General features: G+C 44.2%; 2 protein-coding genes across 4 annotated transcripts in view; one reads left to right on the top strand and one right to left on the bottom strand.

Annotated features, from left to right (window-relative positions):
• The window catches only part of abcf2a (ATP-binding cassette, sub-family F (GCN20), member 2a), a 34,999-nt gene extending 14,870 nt beyond the window's left edge, over positions 1-20,129 (bottom strand). The window contains exons 1-7 of one of the 3 annotated variants that reach the window (XM_048595977.1): positions 20,108-20,129; positions 9,249-9,455; positions 6,337-6,549; positions 5,700-5,882; positions 1,964-2,135; positions 1,225-1,320; positions 167-269 (exon numbers count right to left, since the gene is read on the bottom strand). In XM_048595977.1, coding sequence (XP_048451934.1) covers positions 167-269; positions 1,225-1,320; positions 1,964-2,135; positions 5,700-5,882; positions 6,337-6,549; positions 9,249-9,420 — 939 coding nt within the window. In that variant the 5' untranslated portion in view covers positions 9,421-9,455; positions 20,108-20,129. Of the gene's footprint in view, positions 1-166; positions 270-1,224; positions 1,321-1,963; positions 2,136-5,699; positions 5,883-6,336; positions 6,550-9,248; positions 9,456-19,501; positions 19,714-20,107 lie in introns of those variants that run through there. The other 2 variants (XM_048595975.1, XM_048595976.1) reach the window with 2 other exon arrangements.
• A 99-nt stretch (positions 20,130-20,228) lies between these two features.
• faim2a (Fas apoptotic inhibitory molecule 2a) overlaps positions 20,229-22,738 on the top strand; it is a 48,157-nt gene continuing 45,647 nt past the window's right edge. The window contains exon 1 of the mRNA XM_048595719.1: positions 20,229-20,342. The gene's annotated coding sequence lies outside the window, so the exon portion shown is untranslated. The remainder of the gene's footprint in view (positions 20,343-22,738) is intronic.

Here is a 22,738-nt window from a genome sequence, read left to right on the forward strand (position 1 = left end):
GGTTGCTGTGTTCATTCAGCTCCACACCTTGTTATTTCCATTTTAGCTATTCTGGGTTTTCTGTATTTCCTGGTTAATTTAATGCCACGTCAGGATGAGTTTTTTTTCCCAGTGATCTGTTCTAGAATGGAAGCTGTTCAGTGTAAGTTCATATCCGAGTACTCACTGTATAATATTTCAGTTTGCGGTTGTGCATGTGAATGATATTGTTGCAAACTCCATTCAAGAAATCCTGGGAATGAGATACAAGGACAAGGATCCGGGAGAATCTGGTGGGAGGAAAAGCAAAAATCATATCAAAATCGAAGTTTTGTTAAAAATTTCACCTTTAATACATTTCCAGTACTCCCAGCAGCTCTGGCATTCACATGATCTAACTGAATAACATGTTTACCAGCAGACTTGGAAACAATTGCAAAGAAGTAATAAAATACATAAGGAGAACATTTTACCCAGTAACCACCTGCCTTGGAATCAGACAGTGACATTGGGTAACTCAAATCTCCAAAGTCTCAGCCCCCAACTCAATAACCACAACATTCGAGAAGCCAATTAGAATCCAACTTTACTGTGCTCAAAAACAGGCAAGAACAAAAACAGGTTTTACAATAGGAGATGCAGCACCAATCAATAAAAACACTCATTTTTGTTAAGGGAGGGGGCAAATACACGCAGCATGCTCAGGCCCACATTTGAAAAGTCCAACTACCCTGTACATCTCAACAGACATTTTAGAGGAAAGAACTCAGTTTGTGCACTGGGCTGTGAGAAAACATATTGGCTAATGCTTCTCCTGGGTAGCCTAGCTCCCACAGTTCAGGTTCCACCACTGGAACAGGAAGAATGAGTGTTTGCATTCCCTGGTACTGAATGGCAGTTGCTTTGATGAGCGAAAATGTGCTTCCAGACAGCTGGCATAGATCAGACCAGGCCAAATGATCCCCTATGCTGAAACCGTCTCGTGTTTCCAAGTAAATGCACCATGTGAAGCATATTCACCTGCATCATACAAGTGTATAAAGCGTAGAATCAGAACTATCACAAATCTGAAAGTGCTGCTGCAGCCTGTAGAAAGGTTGACTCACACTTGGCCTGATACACATCAAAAGTATACATAATCCAGATCTCACTCCATCAGCGCCTCACTTTGTGATCACTACATGACTGTGGGCAGTAAGATTATCCCTGCAAGATCACTGCATAGCCAGGTAAAAAGCCACTTACGATTTCAATTCCTCTTCCAGCCATACACAGGCATCCAAATCAAGGTGATTAGTAGGCTCATCTAACAAAAGCATGAAGGGTTTGATAAATAATGCTCTAGAAAAAAATAAGAAAAGAAACCATAGTAATCACAAACAGGCAGAAGTAAATGGAGGTCAGCTGCAATAACCCAAATTTAAATATTTCCCCAAACTACAGGAATTTTGCTGCAGTACCAGGCCTCTCAGCTAGGGGGAGCTGACAGAGAGGTACAGAGGCTTAATGCTAGCAATGACCAACCCAAGTCAATCAGCACTGGTCACAAGTTCATGGTGACTTTTTGTATGCACTATCTAAACTCATTCAGTTACTGGAATGAGCTTTAATAAAAACAAGAGAATCATAATTCACATTATATGCAAATTCCAATAATAGCAATGAATAAGGAGTTGACAATACAGGATGCTAGAATTGAAAATACAGAACGAGTCCAGAATTAGCCCAAGCAGAAACTCTTTCTACAGAGCCTGATCCAAACTCCACACATCAAGGTGATGCAGTAACTAGCCCAATGGGGCTGACAGACTAGAAAACAAATCAGGAAGCAGACTGGGAATCTGGACATCTCTGCTAAAACCAATAGATACGATAAAAATGAGAGAAAAAAGAACCAAGAGCAGAGAAGGTATAAAACCAGTTCATTTTGAGGTTATATGTGAAGTTCTTGCCTTCCCCACAGCACCATCTCATGCTTGGTTACCTTGCAAGGGCCACTCTCATCCTCCAGCCTCCACTAAAATCCTTCATCATCTTCCGCTGCATGGCTGGTGAGAACCCCAATCCGTGGAGAATCCGGGATGCTCGCACTTCTGCCTTGTCTGCATCCAATTCCTCCAAACGGTCATAGATTTGTAGAAGTTTCTCACACTCCGCTGGAGGGGGAGGGAGAGGGGGAGACAGAAAGAGAGAGAAAAATACAGTTGCAGGCCAGAAGATCAAATACAACTGGGTACAGATAGAACAACTTGGGCTGGTTGCTACGCACACCAGCCACAGTCACAATCAATCATCCTCCACATATTGTAGTAGCTAGTTAGAGCTTGAACACAGAGTGAAAGGTGACATCTTTCACACTTACCTACACTTTATAGGAGGTCCATTAGAGACCAAAGGCTGTACAGACAGTGCAAAGAACACTAGGTCCGGCATTAAAGTAATATCTGCACAATTAGCTGCCACATCACTATCACATTAATTAGTAACGTTCAACAGATATTCTTCAGTCTGGAGGAAGATGTGTAGCAGGGAGATGTTGTTCCAACTCACAGAAAGAACAAATGGGCATGAATTTAAAGTGACTTTCGAAATAAGCAAGGGTGATGTGACAAAAAAACATTTTACATGTCTTTAGGGTTTGGACTGTATTGTCATGAAGTGTGGAGGAGGCAGGTTCAATTGAGGCAATCAAGTGGACAATTGGGGATGGTTATCTGGATAAAGGTCGTGTGCAAAGGGTATGGGGATAAAGGAGATTGACAATCGGTAACGAAACCAGTTTGTACAGCCTGTACAAGTATGATGGGCCGAATAGTCTCCTTCTGCACTGTAACAATTCTGTGATTCTGAGAGATTACAGCTCTGCTCTCATTCTAATTGGTGTAGCTGAAGTACTGCTTACAACTTTGGTCTCCACGTTTAAAAAGTACCTTTTGGAATTGGAGGAAGCTCGAAAAAGACTCTCTGGGTGGATTCTTGGGGTGCAGGGATTGCCTTATCAAAAATGGCTTAACAGGCTCTGCCTTTATTCATTAGAGTTTAGATAAATGAGGGGTGATCTTATTGAAACATACAAGATTCTGAGGGAGCTTGACAGGGTACATACAGATTTTTCCACTAACAGGGAAAAATTTTAAATGGACATTAATTTTAAAAGTGAGAAGCAAATGACTTTCTTCTCCCAGAGAGTAGTAAATGCCTGGAATCTTCTAACCCAGAGAGTGGTGAAAGCTAGATCACAACGTATTTAAAGGTGAGGTCTTCAGGTAGATTTTTGAACTATCAGGAAGTTGAGAGCTATGAATGAGCTGGCATAAAACAGGGTTTAAGGGCAAACCAGCAATGAGTTTGTTGAATGGTGAGGCAGTCTTGGGTTTGAGGGGCTGAAAGCTACTTCTGCTCCTACTTCTTATGTTCCTAGGTACTCCTGTGTGGTACTGAGACAGCACTACCATCATTTAGATCTGCTATGAAACCAAGGTTCCTTCTGCCCTGATAGACACAAAAGATGAGAGGTAAGGAACATGTAAAAAGAGTCTTCAACACATTTTACACAAGTTGAGATGTGTGGACAAATGTATAGCAAATACAAAATAATATGGATAAGTGTGAAGTTGTCCATTTTAGTAGGAAAAATGTAATGGCAGGGTATTATTTAAACAAGTAAATGCTGATACACAAAGGAACTTTTATGCACCAGTCAGTGAAAGTAAGTACGTAGGTGCAGCAAGTAGTTAAGCAGACAAACGGCATGTTGATCTTCATTCCAAGAGGGTTTGAGTACAAAAGCAAGAGTGCCTTACTGCAGTCGTATATAGAACATAGAACAGTACAGCACAGTACAGGCCCTTTGGCCCACGATGTTGCGCCAAACTTTTACCCTAATCCTAAGGTCTATCTAACCTCCACCCCTACCTTATACTATCATCCATATGCCTATCTAATAGTCGCTTAAATGCCCCTAACGAGGCCGACTCCACTACCCGCTCTGGCAAATCATTCCATGCCCCGAGCACTCTTGAGTAAAGAGCCTGCCTCTGACATCTCCCCTATATCTACCTCCACTCACTTTAAAACTATGCCCCCTCGTAATAGCTACTTCCACCCTAGGAAAAAGTCTCTGGCTGTCTACTCTATCTATACCTCTGATCATTTTGTACACCTCTATCAAGTCACCTCTCATCCTTCGTCGTTCTAAAAAGAAAAGCCCTAGCTCTCTCAACCTTTCCTCGTAAGGCCTTCCCTCCATTCCAGGCAACATCCTGGTAAATCTCCTCTGCACCTTTTCCAATGCTTCCACATCTTTCCTGTAACGAGGCGACCAGAACTGGACACGATACTCCAGATGTGGCCGAACCAGGCTTTTGTATAGCTGGAGCATAACTTCATTGCTCTTGAACTCAATCCCTCTATTAATGAAAGCTAATACACCATACGCCTTCTTAACAACTCTATCCACCTGGTTGGCAGCTTTCGGAGAACTGTGAACATGAACCCCAAGATCCCTCTGCTCCTCCACACTGCCAAAAATCTTTCCGTTAACCCTGTATTCTGCTTTCAAGTTTGTCCTTCCAAAATGAATCACCTCACACTTTTCAGCGTTAAACTTCATCTGCCGCTTCTCAGCCCAGCTCTGCATCCTATCAATGTCCCTTTGTAAGCTAGAACAGCCCTCTGCACTGTCCACAACGCGACCCACCTTTGTATTGTCCGCAAACTTGCTAATCCACCCTTCCACTCCTTCATCCAAATCATTTACAAAAATCACAAACAGAAGAGGACCCAGAACAGATCCTTGTGGTACACCACTCATAACTGAGCACTGTGTTGAATATTTTCCGTCCACTACCACCCTTTTGTCTTCTAAGGGTCAGCCAATTCTGAATCCAATCCGCCACATTTCCCCCTATCCCATGCCTCCTTACCTTCTGCATGAGCCTACCACAGGGAACCTTATCAAATGCCTTACTTAAATCCATGTATACCACATCCACTGCTCTATCTTCATTCAAGTGTTTGGTCACCTCTTCAAAGAATTCAATAAGGTTTGTGAGGCATGATCTACCCCTCACAAATCCATGCTGACTATCACGAATCAAACTGTGCCTTTCCGAGTGATCATAAATCCTATCTCTCAGAGCCCTTTCCAATAGTTTGCCCACTACTGACGGAAGACTAACAGGCCTGTAATTTCCAGGGTTATCCTTATTCCCTTTTTTGAACAAGGGAATGATGTTTGCCTCTCTCCAATTTTCCGGCACTTTACCCGTATATGGCCTTGGGGAGACCACACCTCAAGTACTATATCCAGTTTTGGTCTTCCTACCGAAGATATATACTTCCCACAGAGGAAGGGCAGCAAAGGATCACCAGACTGATTCCTGCAATGGCAGGTTTGACAAACAAGGAGAAGTCAGGCTAACTGTACCGGACAGCAGAGATAAAATTGAAATGTATAAAACTTGGAAAGGGGTTGGGTAGATTGGATGCTAGAGAGTCCAAAACAATGGGTCACTATCTCAGGAAAGACAGAGATGAGGAGAAATTTCTTCAGAGGGTGGTGAACTGTGACAATTATCTACTACAGAATGCTGTGAAGCCAATGTCACTGAACATACGTGAGCAATAAACGGATAGATTTCTAACCACTAAACGTGTAATGGGATAAAAGGGAGTGAGTGGACCTGAATGGAAAAAACAAAGTTCAAGTGGATAGTTACAGTCTTCGTGGGCTAGACGTTCTGCTTCTTTCTCCAGCTCAATACGTTCCCTATCCACCTCAATCACACAGTCGAGTGGTGTTTTGTCACTGGGCGGCATCTCCCGTGTAAGATGGTAAATGTCAATGTGTTCTGGTATTGGTAACTCCCGGTGGCCCAGAGCAGACAGCAGCATGGATTTCCCTGAAGTGAGCAAGATATAAATTAGTGTCTGAAGTCCACAAAAACTGCAAGTTAGAATCTAGCACATTTCAGAAAATCCAACTATTACCAAAATAGCCAAGTGCCCCACTATAATGATCTGGAGAAGACCCTTTCTAAATTCCGAACTCACTGGCCAAATGCCACACAGTTCATGTGTTCTGGTCACACAGTGGCCACTATGCTGGCCATTCCGCATTCCCTGTGGCTCCACTTTGCCTGTGTGGGTGGTGATAAGGCATTGGCCAACAGCATATTACTACGGACTTTCAGATTCATCACATTTCCACTGCTTTTAAAGGAATGTATTCTAATAGCCAAGGAAAAGGCACTGCATAAAACAGTAGAGAGCAGCTATCAACTTCCTGAACATTTCAGAGTTATAAACTACAAGAACTTCAAAGCATGTCTTTGCTCACTGAGCATGTGACCTTACCAGTTCCATTGAGACCAATCAGCCCATAACGTCGACCAGAATTTAGCTCAAGCTTTGTGTCGCTGAGTAGCTCCTGACCATGGAAAGTGAGTGACAGGTTGATGATGTGAACATCCGTGCTGTTGGGGTGCGAGGCCAGTACTCCTGTGACTGCTCGTGCTGCTGCTTTCTTCAGCTCAAAATCATCAAGCTCATTGGTAATTTGTGCCACTCCTATGGAAAGAGGAAAGACGAAAGAGGAAAAATCATGTCACAATGGCAATGAAAGCCAGGTATGGCTGAGAAGACACCAAGGCACATGACATGATAGATTGTTACAAACTACTGGGGTAGCACAATGTAAATCAAGCCCTCTATTCTTGGAATCATACCAAGTTTCATAACGCTACCCCAAATTTTCCTGGCCTTCTGGCGAAGATTGATGAAAGCATAAACCAGGTTTCTGCACTGAACAAAAAAATATTTATCAGTAGCCTATAACTACAGTAAACAAATAAAAGCCACGGGCATTTAACACTACTAACTAAAACTTGAATCCCTTTATAAACTTCGACACACAGGAAAACAGACTATTCGCAGAGGTAAAACAGAACTGCAGTTAGTTTTTGCTTCCCTATTCTAACATTGAGATGACCGTTCTTCATCTAGAAAGGCCCTTTGTGTTTGGTAACCTCTGAATTGATTTAATTTTGATTTTGATTTTTCTGTCATGTGTATGGAAATACAGTGAAAAGCTTTGTTTACAAGTAGTACAGGCAGATCACAGCAAGCAAAGGATGTACAGATCAAAAAGACTTTAGAGGCATACAAGTTACTTTGCAGGTTACATTATTTGAGGCTAAAGTCCATTCAACAGTCTGATAATGGCCAGAAAGAAGCCGTTCCTGAACCTGCTGGTCCATGTGTTCAGGCTTCTGTACCTTCTGCCTGATGGAAGAGGCTGTAGGAGATCATTACCGGGGTGCGATGGGTCTTTGATGATGTTGGCCGCCTTTCCGCAGCAGCGGGCCGTGTAAATACAGTCCATAGATGGAAGGTTGGCTTCCGTGATGGTCTGGGCTGTGCACACCACCTTCTGTAGTTTCTTTTGGTCCTGGGCAGAGCAGTTGCCGTACCAAGTCATTAGGCACCCGGACAGTATGCTTTCAATGGTGCATCAGTAGAAGTTAGTGAGGGACCTTATGGACATGCCAAATTTCCTGAGCTGCCCGAGGAAGAAGAGGTGTTGTTGTACCTTCTTGTCTGCTGCATTTACGTGGGAAGTCCAGGACAGGTCGTCGGTTATTGTCACTCCGAGGAACTTGATGCTCTTCACTCTCTCGACCTCCGTTTCGTTAATGCAGATGGGGGGTGTTCTTTTCCTTTCTTTCTTAAGTTGGTGATCAATTCTTTAGTGTTGCCGACATTGAGAGAAAGGTTGTTCTCATTGCACCATGACACCAAGCCCTCTATCTCCCTTCTGCATCTTGACTCGTCGTTGTTAGATATCTGTCCCACTAGGGTGGTGTCGGTGAACTTGCAGATGGCATTTGTTTAGAATTTGACAACACAGTAAGGTGGGGGGATGGGAGGCTCCAGTGTTGAGTGTTATTGTGGAGGAGGTGCAGTTACCTATTGTCACTGATTGCAGCCTATGGGTCAGAAAGCTGAGGATCCTGTTACAGAGGGCGGAGCCGACACCAAGGTCACGCAGTTTTGAGATCAGTCTGGAGGGGATAATGGTGTTGAAGGCAGAGGTGTAGTCAATGAGAAGAAATTTCTCCTCATCTCTGTCTTAAATGAGTGCCTTCTTATTCTGAGAGAATGCCTTCCACGTGGGAAAGAACCTTTCTGTATCTATCCTGATTGAGAATGATTGTTAAAATTCTGAAAGGACTTGAGAGAATAGTTACAGACAAGATACTCAAGAGGCCTGTTGAGGTTGAAACTTTAAGTACATTCAAGGCGGAGATAAAAGGTTTCTAACTAATAAGTGAAGCAAGGGTTATGGGTAAAGGTGGGAAAATGGAGTTGAGGATAATCAGATCAGTCATGATCTCATTGAATGGTGGAGAAAACTCAATGGGCTGAATGGCCTACTCCTATGTCTAATGGTCTTATTAGTTAGTGGAGCAAGCAGAGCTTTTGTTCAACATCCCATCTGAAAGGCAGCAGCTCCAAAACAGTGGAGTTCTACCACCCTCTGATGATACAACATTCCCACAGCACTGCTTTGAGTGTCAGCCTTGATTTTGTCTTTGAGGAAGGCTTGAATATGCAAGCTTAGAGCTGCCTGTCCCACCAACTGTGAAAAGGCTAACACACAAAAAATACTTGATATCTCAAACACAATCACTATTCCTGCTTTCAGGAAACTGGTCATACAAAGACAGGAGAAACATGTTGGAAGAAAGCCAGAAACTTTGCCATGGTTGACAATTTAATTCAACATCACAGAAGAATGGCATGTGTATTTGGAAAAAAAGTGATAGAACATAGAACATAGAGCAGTACAGCACAGTACAGGCCCTTCGGCCCACGACGTTGTGCCTAACTTTTACCCGAAACCTAAGGTCTATCTAACCTCCACCGCTACCTTATACTATCATCCATATGCCTATCTAATAGCCGCTTAAATGCCCCTAATGAGGCCGACTCCACTACCCTCTCCGACAATGCATTCCACGCCCCTACCACTCTCTTGAGTAAAGAACCTACCTCTGACGTCTCCCCGATATCTACCTCCTTTCACCATAAAACTATGTCCCCTCGTAAAAGCTACCTCCACCCTAGGAAAAAGTCTTTGGATGTAGGCAGGAACCAGAGTCTGGTGTTGAGGTAGCCCATGGGGATCAGGTTGGTGTGGGGAGAGGGGCAGTCTACAGAGAGCAGGAGAGGGAGATGATGTTAAAATTGATAACTAAAGTTCCTACCTGCATCATGAACAGAAGAGCCATTCAGTTGCGGCCTTTCTGAATTTTCCACCCTCTCTACACCGATGTCACCATTTTCCTCAGGTGCATCTGTGGTCTTAGGTTTACGTTGACGAGCTTTTGCTGCTTCCTTCTTCTTAGCTGCCTTTTTCTTGGCCAAATCAGAAGGCATGGCTGTTGGTTAGTATGTATTAGTGGAAGTACAATCTGTGGAAACAAAACACCGATTAAAAATTAAAATCTTCCTTTAATAAATCTTTGACTCAATATGGGACCACATTTCAGGGAACGTTAGATACGTGCAGACCCACTCTTAGATCAGATCAATCTCAGTTAAACTGGACAGAAATTAAAGGGAAACAATCCATACTCTCTTCAGGCTGGCTCAACATTTCATCCCAAGTCCTCTCTATTTGCAAAACAGTTCATTTCCACCCTACGTCAGCTTACCTGCTGCCAGAACCTCAAACACATCTTTGTTAACTCCAAACTGAACTATTCAGTAGTCCTGCTGGGCCACCTCATAACCCCCCCCAACTTCAGTTCATCCAAAAGTCTGCTGCTCATATCCCAAATCACACCAAAGTGCAATGACCAGAACTGGACAGTTAGGGCCTAGCCACAGTTTCTTAAATGGTTCAGCAATATCCCTATTTATGAAGTCCAAGATCTCATATGCTTTGCAAACTACTTCCACAATCTGGTCCACCACCCGCAATGACTGACGTAGTTGTAGGCTAGGGTTGTTTGTTCCATTAGGTCTTATGGGATAGCACCAGTATATTGTCTCTCACTGTCCCTTCTGCAAAAATATATCACCTCTCAGCTACATCACATTCCATCTGCCAGTTGTCTGCTCTTTTGACTAAATTGCATTGCAATCAATTGACATTCTTCTCACCACATTCCACATCTTCAAATTTGGAATTGTTAATGAATTTTGATCATTGGGATGAAATTTCAAGTCATTTATACACAAGAGTAGTGGCCCTCACACTGAGACGCCACTGTCTACCAACTTCCAGTTGAAAGAATAATCATTTACCAAAACTCACTCCTTTCTCTTCTTAAAGTCAGTTTTCCTATGTTGACAGTGAGCTTCAAACTTGTTCATCAGCCTTTAAAGTGGTACCTTGGCAAATGTTCTCTTAAAGACCACACGAATAATCTGCACCACATTCCCTCCTTCAACCTTAGCTGTTATTTCAAAACAACTCACTCAATTAAATTAGTCAAGCATAATTTTACAGTTACCAATGCAGATTGGGCTCTAAGTGCTTACTAATGCTTTCTCTGTTAATTAGAACTTAACTCAACATACAGCTAAGGCTCTGGCAGCGTTTTGACGATATGAGTGAAGGTGTGTGTTCTGGAATTAGCCGCGATTTTAATCAAGCTGTTCCAATATAGCTGCAGGGGTGGAAACTTTCCTGTGTAATGACCTGACCAAAAAAAGTAGCACACATCAAACCCAGTCCACCTATTGATCAAAGTGTCATTGACAGTGCAAACAAGCAGCACTCATTAATGCCTAGGTCAATCAAACAGCTTGGGTTCTGCCAGAACATGCATACCCTGACCTCATTACACCCTTCATTAAAACAGGGGCACAACAGCTGAATTGCAGACATGAGGCGAAAGTGACTATCTTTGAGATCAAGGCCATATTTGACTCAACAGCAGCATCAAGGAGGCCCAGCTAAACTGCAATCAATGCGAATCGGGGAAAACTCTCTACTGTTTGGAGCCATGCTTCTTTATTCCTATTCATTTGTGGGATGTGGGTGCCGCTGGCTGAGCCAGCATTTATTGCCCATCCCTAGTTGCCCTTGAGAAGGTGGTGGTGAGCTGCCTTCTTGAACTGCTGCAGTCCGCCTTCTGTAGGTCACCCCACAATGCTATTAGGGAGGGAATTCCAGGATTTTGACCCAGCGACCGAGAAGGAACGGCGATATATTTCCAAGTCAGGATGGTGAATGGCTTGGAGTGGAACTAGCAGGGGGTGGTGTTCCCATGTATCTGCTGCCCTTGTCCTTCTGGGTAGAAGTGGTCGTGGGTTTGGAAGATGCTGTCTGAGAATCTTTGGTGAATTTCTGCGGCACATCTTGTAGATAATACACACTGCTGCTACTGAGCATTGGTGGTGGAGGGAGTGGATGCTTGTGGATACAATGCCAATCAAACAGGCTTCTTTGTCCTGGATGGTGTCAAGCTTCCGAGTGTTTTTGGGGCTGCACCCATCCAGGCAAGTGGGGAGTATTCCATCACACTCCTGACTTGTGCCTTGTAGATGGGAGTCATGCTTCCAGGATTCAGGAGGTGAGTTACTCGCCACAGTATTCCTAGCTCTGGCCTGCTCTTGTAGCCGGTGTTTATGCGATGAGTCCAGTTGAGTTTCTAGTCAATGGTAACACCCAGGATGCTGATAGTGGGGGAATTCACTGATAGTAACACCATTGAATGTCAAGGGACGGTGGTTAGATTGTTTCTTATAGGTGATGGTCATAGCCTGGCATTTGTATGGTGCGAACGTCACTTGCCACTTGTCAGCCCAAGCCCGGGTATTGTCCAGATCTTGTTGCAATTGAACATGAACTGCTTCAGTATCTGAGGAGTCACAAATGGTGCTGAACATTGTGCAATCATCAGCTAACATCTCCACTTCTGACCTTATGATGGAGGGAAGGTCATTGATGAAGAAGCTGAAGATGGTTGGGCCTAGGACACTACCCTGAGGAACTCCTGCAGAGATGTCCTGGAGCTGAGATGATTGACCTCCAACAACCACAACCATCTTCCTATGTGTCAGGTATGACTCCAACCACCGGAGAGTTTGCCCTCTGATACCCATTGATTCCTGTTTTGCTAGGGCTCCTTGATGCCACATTCGGTCGAACGCAGCCTTGATGAAACGGGTTGTCACTCTCATCTCATCTCTGGAATTCGGCTCTTTTATCCATGTTTGAACCAAGGCTGTAATGAGATCAGGAGCTGAGTGGTCCTGGTGGAACCCAAACTGGGCGTCACTGAGCAGGTGCTGTTTGACAGCACTGTTACTGACACCTTCCATCACTTTACTGATGATCGAGAGTAGACTGATGGGGCGGTAATTGGCCAGTTGGATTTGTCCTGCTTTGTGTGTACAGGACATACTTGGGCAATTTTACACATTGTCAGGTAGATACCAGCGTTGTAACTGTACTGGAACATTTTGGCTAGGGGAGCGGCAAGTTCTGGAGCACAAGTCTTCAGTACTATTACTCGGCAAAGGAAGATTGTTATGGTTGTTAGAGGTCAGTCATCTCAGCATGAGTTCATCAGGGTAGATACTTCTAATCAACATGTTAACAAACATTAATACAATATAATAGTATCCTGGTGACAGCAAGAGTGATAGATGTGAATCATGTTTGTATTAACAAACTAATTTGTTTTATCACTAACAGAGAAATCAGTCCAACTGTCACCTTCAGTTAATCCATCTTGCCAAACATGAAATATATACCCAACATTAGAGAGACTGGCAAAATAGAATCAGTTACACATTGAGAAGGCCACAATCATCACCCTTTAGCCAATGGATGGCGAACCTTTGGACCTCATTGCCACAGAAGGCTTTGGAGGCCAAGACATTGAGTGTATTTAAGACAGAGATAGATAGGAGTCTAGAACACGCTGCCAGGGGTAATGGTGGAGACAGACACAATAGGGGTTTTTAGATAGACATGAATAAGCAAGGAATAGGGAAATATGGATCATGGGCAGGCAGAAGGGATTAGTTTAATGTGGCGTCATGTTCGGCACAGCATCGTGGGCCAAAGGGCCTGTTCCTTGCTATACTTTTCTACGTTCTATGAAATGGGCCCAAGAGTAAAACAGAATAAGTGTCTATCGATAGCTACTGATTTCTAGCATACAAATAAGGAATGTTGATCCTGCAACCAAGACCTAATGGAGATACTGTCAAATGAAAGTTCATCTTGTTATTGGTTACATCCAGCCTTTAATGCATCACTGAATGACAGCTATGCCAAGATCAAACTATCAGTGCGGTTACCAAAGATTCAACATCTGCAATAAGCAATATTCTAAAAGGTAAATAAAAGACAGCATATGTTTGCTGCTAGTCACTAGTATATACTTACACAGTTAGAAGACGTGAATGTGATGATTGGATAATACAGTCACATGCATTAGTTTGACTATGACTGGATAATATAATCACATATACAAACCTGGAATGCAGACAATGTGAACACATTGGATAGAGATATGGATGAAAAAAGTGTCATCTTTTAATTAGAAATTATCTATACAAATAGTTTATTGGAAGCCTCTAAAAATAGCATAAAACTTTTGGTTTTGTAATAAAGGTTTGCCATTTTTGATGTCGACACCTCCCAAGCATGCATGAGGCATCTAGGGTTTCAGGTACATAATTCTTTGAAATTTGTGTCATAGTGGACAGGGTGGTTAAGAAGGCATTTAGCATGCTTGCCTGCATTGCTCAGACCTTGGAGTATAGGAATTGGGACATCATGTTGACATGGTACAGGATTTTGGTGAGGCCTCTTCTGGAGTACTGTGCAGTCTAGTCACCCTGCTATAGGAAGGATATTACTGAATTGGAGAGGGTTCAGAAAAGAATTACCAGGATGTTGCCAGGAATGGAGGGTTTGAGTTATAAAAATAGACTGGATATGCTGGGACTTTTTTCACTAGAGCATAGGAATTTGAGGGATGACCTTGTGGAGGTTTATAAAATCATGAGATATATAGATAAGGTGAATAGCAAGGGTCTTTTCTGTAGAGTAGGGGAGTTCAAAACTAGGGAGGCATACTTTTAAGGTGAGAGGGGAAAGTTTTAAAAGGGACCAGAGGGGCAACATTTTTAAACAGAATGGTTCGCACATGGATTGAACTGCCAGAGGAAGTGGTAGATGCAGGTACGGCTATAACATTTAAAAGACATTGGATAAGATATGAATAGTAAAAGTTTGGAGGGATATGGGCCAAACGCAGGCAAGTGGGACTAGTTTAGCTTGGGAACACAATTGTCATGGACTAGTTGGACTGAAGGATCTGTTTCCGTTCAGTATGGCTCTATGAATAAACAGTTAAATAAAGAAATCTGAGTGCCACTTGATCTAAAGAGGGAATAAAGAGTTAAAACCACCTTTCAACACATGCAACTAGATAATCGATCTGCAAAGCTTTGGTTAGACACTAAAACCGACTGCCTTGAGCAGGAAGTTGCTCATGCCCAGTAATGAGACAGAGTGTCAGTAACTGAGATAATATGATAACTGAGAGATAGTAGGAACTGCCGATGCTGGAGTCTGAGATAATGAGGTGTGGAGCCGGACGAACACATCAGGCCAGGCAGCATCAGAGGAGCAGGAAAGCTGATGTTTCGAGTCTGGACACTTCTTCAGAAAAGGGTCTTCTACACCTATATGATGATATGATAACTGGACACCTGGAAAACAATGAGCTAACTGATTGAGTTAACATGGATTTACAAATGGGAAGATCATGTTTGACCAACTTGTTTTGAGGAGGTTACCAACAGAATAGATATAGGGGAACCAGTGAAAGTAGTGCATTTGGATTTTCAAAAAGGCTTTTGATCAGGTCACGTACAGGTTAGTAAACAATATTAGGGGGCAATATATTGGTAGTGACTGACAACTAGTCAATGGGGAAAAAAAAACAGGGAAATAAAAGGGTCAATTTCCAGTTAACAGGCTGAGATTAGTCAGGTTCTCCATTGATCAAAACATCAGCTCCAGCTCTTGGACAATTTGTATCCATTATTTGAATGTGGAAATTGTGGGGGAGGTTGAATCTAGTTCTATGTAAAAGCACTTCTAGATATAAAAAAAAGTGGGAATGGAGGGCTCTTGTGGAACAGTGGTAGCATCCCTACCTCTGAGCCAGGAGACCCAAGTTTAAGTGCTACCTGCTCCAGAGGAGCACCGTAACATCTCTGAACATGCTGGTTGGAGAACAACTGCAGGAACTGTTGTGACAAGTTATTGGAAAGAAAAGTGAAAGTGGGAATGTTGAGTGTTGTGGTGCAGGGGCAGTGTCACTACCTCTAGGCTAGGAGTTCTAGTCTGGGTTCAAGTCCCACTTGCTTCAGAGTGTCATGACACATCTGAACAGGTTAATTAAAAAATCTGAATGGGGAATGCATGTTGTGAAGATAATGCAAAGAGGCTTCAAGGGGATTTCAACAAACTGAGTGAGTGGGCAGATGAAAATTGCAGATGGCATATAATGTGGATAAGAGGGAGGCTAGCCACTGGTAAAAGGAACAGAAATGTAGATTTTTTTTTAAATGGCAAGACGAAAATTTATGAAAAAGGACACCAGGTTATTTTGGCCATGAGTCACTAAAAGCTAACATACAGGTGAAGCAAGCAGTTAGGAAGGACACTAGCATGCTGGCCTTTAAAACAAGTGGTTTTAAGTACAGAGTAAAGATGACTTGCTTCTATTGTACGGAACGTTGGTGAGACCTGACTTGAAGCACTATGCACAGTTTTAGTCTCGATCCTGAGATAGCAGAAGTATCCTATGAGAACAGCTCAAAGTGTCTTGCCTTGTATGCTTTGGAGTTTAAAAGAATGGAAGGTAATCTTATCGAAACTAAAATTTTTACATGATGCAACAGGAAAGTTGAGTGTTCTAGAACCGGGAGAGTTTCACAACAAGGGGTAGGACATTTCAGAATTTGACAAGAACTTTTTTCACTCCAGAAGGCAGAGAGTCCTTGAAATTCAATTCCAAGGGTTGTGGAAGCTCAGTGAGTATGTTCAAGTAGAGTGTGATAGATTTCTAGATAATGATATCAGATGATGTTGGGATAACATGGGAGCATTACGATTGATACGAAGCGACGGCTGATAGTATAGCCAAATATGCAGATGATACTAAAATAGGTGGGAAGGTAAGTTACAACAAAGAAACGATTAAATTTAGGTTAGGTTAGCAGGCCAAAATTTGGCAGATGGAGTTTGACTTGGAAAACTGAAAGGCGACCCATTTTGGTGAGAAGAATAGAAAGGCAACTTATTATCTAAAGGGAGACAAACTTCAGAGTGCTTTGGTGTAGAGAAATCTGGGTGTCCTCGTGCACGAATCGCAGAAACTAGTATGCAGGTACAGCATCTAAACAGGAAGGCAAATGGAATGTTGACATTCATGACTGCTGGAATAGAGTATAAAAGTACAGACATGCTGCTGCAACTGCACAAGACATTTGTGAGATCATACCTGGCATACTGATTCCCCTTATTTGGAGGATGGAGCTGCACTGGAGGCAGTTTAGAGGAGATTTAGTAGATTGTTTTCAGAGGTGAAGAGTTTATCTTATGGAGAGAGGTTGAGCAGTTTAGGCCTATACTCAAATTTACAAGAATGAGAGATCTAATTAAGGTATACGATATGCTAATGCAGATTGACAAAGCAGGCGTCGAGAGGATGTTTCCTCTCGTGGACAATCTAGAACAAGAGATCATAATTTTAGGATGAAGGGGCAGATTTAAATCAGAGCTGAGGAGAAATTACTTCTTTCAAAGAGTCGTGAATCTGTGGAATTCATTACACCAGAGTGCAGCGGATGCTGGGACATTGAGCAAATTTAAGATAGGCAATTTTTTCCCCAGGTTGAAGGATTATTGGATACGGGCAGGAAAATAGAGTTGAGGCTGAGATGAGATAAGATAAGTTACAATCATATTAATGGCGGAGCAGGTTTGAGGGGGTGAACTGCCTACGGTCTTCTGCAATAGAACTGAACGACGCTTCAGAAAGTGCTGTCTTACTGTGTAATACCATCGACTCAGGGTCTGAACCCACACATCACTGGCCACCAGCAAAACATTCGCTGATGGAATATTGCCAGTGCTCACCCAACAGTGCTAAGTGCCGGCAATAACTGGCAAAGACAAGAGCAGGAAACTGACCAACTTATTCCCTCCCTGCACAAGGCTAAATTCTGAATGAAATAAGCTAACCCTTCACCTTTTGAGTCAAGTCCAATTTTCTGCGATAGTAGGAACTGCAGATGCTGGAGAATCCGAGACAACAAGGTGCAGGGCTGGATGAACACAGCAGGCCAAGCAGCATCATAGGAGCAGAGAGGCTGACGTTTCGGGCCTAGACCCTTCATCAGAAAAGGGGGAGGGGAAGGGGGTTCTGAAATAAATAGGGAGAGAGTGGGAGGCGGATAGAAGAGGGATAGAGGAGAGGATAGGTGGAGAGGAAACAAACAGGTCGAAGAGGCGGGGATGGAGCCAGTAAAGGTGAGTGTAGGTAGGGAGTTAGGAAGTGATAGGTCAGTCCAGGGAGGACGGACAGGTCAAGGGGGCGGGATGAGGTTGGTCGGTAGGAGACGGAGGTGCGGCTTGAGGTGGGAGGTGGGGATAGGTGGGAGGAAGAACCGGTTAGGGAGGCAGGGACAAGCTGGACTGGTTTTGGGATGCGGTAGGGGGAAGGGAGATTTTGAAACTTGTGAAATCCACATTGATACCATTGGGCTGCAGGGTTCCCAAGCGGAATATGAGTTGCTGTTCCTGCAACCTTCGGGTGGCATCGTTGTGGCACTGCAGGAAGCCCAGGATGGACATGTCGTCTGAGGAATGGGAGGGGGACTTGAAATGGTTCGCGACTGGGAGGTGCAGTTGTTTATTGCGAACCGAGCGTAGGTGTTCTGCAAAGCGGTCCCCGAGCCTCCGCTTGGTTTCCCCGATGTGGCTTCCTCTATTCCTCTGGGAATAGTGATCATAACAAGGGGTGGCACAATGGCTCAGTGGTTAGCACTGCTGCCTCACAGCGCCAGAGACCCGGGTTTGATTCCACCCTCAGGCGACTGTCTGTGTGGAGTTTGCACATTCTCCCCATGTCTGCGTGGGTTTCCTCCTGGTGCTCCGGTTTCCTCCCACAGTCCAAAGATGTGCAGGCTAGGTGGATTGGCTATGCTAAATTGCCCGTAGTGTTCAGGGATGCATGGGTTATAGGGGCATGGGTTATAGGGGGATGGGTCTGGGGGGGATGCTCCAAGGGTCAGTGTGGACTTGTTGGGCCAAAGGGCCTATTTCCACACTGTAGGGATTCTATGATTCATTGGAGGCATATTGATGATGTTACCTAGTATGGTGATGAAACATCTGCAAACCAACCTACCAGCTCGGCGAACAAATCAACACCAAATCTGGAAATAAACGCTAGTCTAATAGCCACTCACACAAGTAAAATGAGTTTTTGTCCCATTAACCACATGCAGCCTTTAAAAATGAATGATACTGTGGGGATCAAGCTATTACACATTCAATAATATTCAATTGCAGAGGCAGCACGGTGGCTCAGTGCTTCGCACTACTGCCCCACAGCGCCAGGGACCTGGATTTGATTCCACCCTCAAGCGACAGTCAATGTGGAGTTTGCACATTCTCCCCATGTCTGCGTGGGTTTGCTCCGGTTTCCTCCCACAGTCCAAAGATGTGCAGGTTAGGTGGATTGGCCATACTAAATCGTCCATAGTAGCCAGCAGTGTGTAAATTAGGTGGATTAGACTTGGGAAATGCAGGGCTCGAGGGAAAGAGTAAGGGGATGGGTCTGGGTGGGATGATCTTCAGAAGGGCAGTGTGGACTTGTTGGCCCGAAGGGCCTGTTTCCACACTGTAGGGATTCTACGATCTATGAACTAAGTCAACAATCCACAGTACACTAGTCACAGAGTATGAACAGGAAGTTACTCTAGCCCAGTAACAAGATATAGAGCTAGCAGCAGCCATATGATAACTGGACACCGAGAAAATAATGACCTGATTGGGCTGTCCTTCCCGAACTCACTCTACTAGATAGACTGCAGCAGTTCAGGCAGGCAGGCAACCAACCCACTACCATCTGTTTCAAAGGCGGTAAGTACTAGCTCACATCCTATAAACGAATTAAAAATGGACCTTTCTTATCAGAACTGCATTAGGTGCGTAACGGGAAGGCGGCGATTCAGTCCGTCCAGCTAGTTCCACCATTCAGTCCCATCATGGGATGGTGTATGCTAAAATGTATCAACCCGTCCTGGTTCATTGGATTTCATTAGCGACAAAGATCAGCACAGAATAGGAACTAGAGGTTGAAGCGAGGACTGACTCTGGGAAGTTTGGGACGATTCTCCCACGAGCAGAGGCTTTTGCCTGGGGCCTAAGTGGCCAAGGCCTAGATGCAGATTCACAGCCGCTCACCCCGTCCTGAGAGGAGATGTCTCAGCTTCTTCTTTATTAACTCAATCCCCGAGGCCACAGGCTGGATGGTTCCTCACCTGGAGAGCCAATGGTGGATTGTCGATTGCCGTCCTTTTTGATACCGGTCCGTCAGCAACACCTCCACAAGCCGCGTGCCGACCGGCTTCTGCCTACCTTTCCCCAAGCGCCTGGCGGAAGCTCATCCCTTGGTCCTCTGGGAATTGTAGTTCCCCGGTGCAGTTTCGGCTGCCCGTTGGCTGGAAGGAGCTCCACGGAATAACTACAACTACCAGAAGGTACCGCGCGGGACGCCAGGCTCCGCCCTCCCCTCGTGGTCACCGCCCGTCCCAATCGGTGGACTCTCACGCGATACCACCGCACTGCCCCTCCGCCTCCTGGGAACTGTAGTCCACTGTGCGATTCCGAGTCATTGTTCAATGGGCGCGATGAACTACTCTCTCTACAGATCCTGGAATGCGTGATGCCTTACGAGTTAAACGGAATTCTTTCATATTCATAATTCAAAACGGTAATTATTTCATTATAGTTCCAAATTACAATAGATAATTGTGCGGATTAAATGAAATTCCACGTAATTAAACCCACCTTGGTTGACTGACAGGAGACTCTGATCGACACACCCCTTTCACACTCTGGGTGTGGCTCGCCGGGTGGTGTTGACGTCAACGGCGCCATTGATGAGCTGTGGAGCGCGTCACGCACCAGCACGGGAACTACAACCCCCAAGTAGCTTTGCGGCGTCGCCTGGCCAACGGGACGCCGCTCGATCACGTGTTGTAACGGCCGCGCCGAGAGGCGGGAAGGAGCCCCTCGGTTAACGGTAAGAAATGGCGGGGGTTTGTTCGGCAAGCTGACCACCCGGGCTAGTTCTTCGGGGGTGGAGAAGATGGGGCCTCTTCTCTCTCCACTTTCTCGTCTTCTTCCACTCCACTTAACCCCCACCCCATCCGGTTTCCTTCAGTATCCTTTTGACACAAGGTTATGGACATATCAGTTCTCATCCTTCCATTTATCGGCTGAGGATTCGCTCTTTCACTGTTTCTGAGGGTGGTTTTTCCATTTTTCTTGTCAAGTAGTTGAATTTGCAGAGTGAGTGAGAGAATCAAATTGGTAGCTCGGAATATTATTTTACTTCACCACTCACAGTGGGAGACAGAGAGAGAGAGAGATTTTGTTCCTTCACAGGTTGGATGTTTCTGCTGTATTGTCCAAACACAAAGCTGTGGCCGATCACCCAGGAACCAGTCAAGATGTTGTCACTGAGCCGAGTACAACCAGAGATAGTAGGAACTGCAGACGCTGGAGAATCTGAGATAACAAGGTGTAGAACTGGATGAACACAGCAGGCCAAGCAGCATCAAAGGAGCAGGGATGCTGCTTAGCCTGCTGTGTTCATCCAGCTCTACACCTTGTTATCTCCGAGTACAACCAGTCCTGGTTGAGAAAACAAAACAGCCTGTCGCTGGGCACAGCTGCCCTAAATACACACCTACTGAGCTGAGGTGTCTATCATCCCTGCCCCCACCCAAATGCCTCAATAAGACAACATTTCAGATACAAGGTAATGTTACTATCTGCAAGATACACTGCAGAAATTCACCAAGGCTTCTGAGGCATCACCTTTCAAATCCTTGACCACTTCCAAAATCTTAGAATGTTCTCCCTACAGCAGGTCACCAACACCTTGAAGGCAACTAGGGATGGACGACAAATGCTGCCCCAGCCAGTGATATGCACATCTGTGAGTGAATAAAATAAAACAGTACAACCCTACCCTTGTATTCTTGCCCCTCTTGAAATGTATGCTAACATTATATTTGCCTTCTTAACTGCCAACACAACCTGCATATTAATCAGAAGGGAATCTTGAATTAGGACTCCTAAATTTCTTTGTGCGTCAGATTTCCGAAGCCTTTCCCTATTAAGAAAATAGTCTATGGCTGTATTCTTCCTACCAAAGCACATAACCTCACATTTTCCCACATTGTATTCCATCTGCCACTCACCTGCCCTCTGTCCTAACCTGTCCAAGTCCTTCTTCAACACACCCTATCCTTCCACCTATCTTTGTGTCACCTGCAAACTTAATGATGCCCTGAGTGCCTTCATCCAGATTACGAATGTATAAGGTGAGTGGTTATGGTGGTCCCAATGCTGACCCTTGGAGAAATCTGCTAGTCACCAGCTGCCATCCTGAAAAAGACTCCTTTATCCCATTCTCTGCCTTCTGCCAGTCAGCCAATCCTCTATCCTTGCCAATACCCTTGCCCTTGACACCATGGGCTCTTATTTAGCAGCCTCTGGTGCAGTACCTTGTCAAATACCTCCTGGTAATCCAAATAGATCACATCCACTGGCTCTCCTTTATCTGACTTGCTTATTATCTCCTGAAAGAATGCCAACAGATGTATCAGGCATGACTTCCCCTTGATGAAGCTGTGCTGACTCAGCCTTGTTTTACCATGAACTTTCAAATATTCCACATTCTCCTCCTCAATAATGGAAGAATTTTACCAATGACTGTGATCAGGAAACCGGCCTATAATTTTCCATCTTCTGCCTTCTAGCCTTCTTAAACAGGAGTGTCACATAAACCATTTCTGATCCTCTGGGTCCCTCCCTGAGACCAGTGAATCCTGAAAGATCAACTTGGCTGGTTGTTAATTCCTTTCTGAAATGGCCATTCAGATCAAGGGCAATTAGGGATGGGTAACAATATCTGCATTCCATCAAAGAATGTTTTAAAAAAAGTAAGACTTTTTACCCAACATCTAGTTGCATTTTGGACAAATCAAAGCCATTGTCTTTAATTGTTATTCCAAATCGTATTCCCCAGTTCTGATTCCATTAAACTCCGTGTCGACTGTCTGAAGATGAACAATTTACTAGCTTGCTACCTTGGTATCATATTTAACCCCAAGAGGAGCCTCCGTAGTCATAAATGGACAATCACATGGGCTGCCTATTACAAACTCTGTGACATCACACAGCATCATCCTGTCTCAGTTCATCTGTTGGTGAAACATGTACACTGATTTGATTGATTTTTCTCCACTGAACTGTCAGTAAAACTCAGTCTTCCCAGCCCCATCTACCAGGACTGCTAAAACAGCTTATGTCTTTTCAGCTCTGGTGGCCAAAATTGCCAAAAATTAAAACCCCTTCTGCTGATATGGATTTTTACTCAGAAATGTAAAATTCTGACAAAGGTCACTG

Source organism: Rhincodon typus, chromosome 4 (assembly GCF_021869965.1).
Source record: "Rhincodon typus isolate 14 chromosome 4, sRhiTyp1.1, whole genome shotgun sequence".
Lineage (NCBI taxonomy): Eukaryota > Metazoa > Chordata > Chondrichthyes > Orectolobiformes > Rhincodontidae > Rhincodon > Rhincodon typus.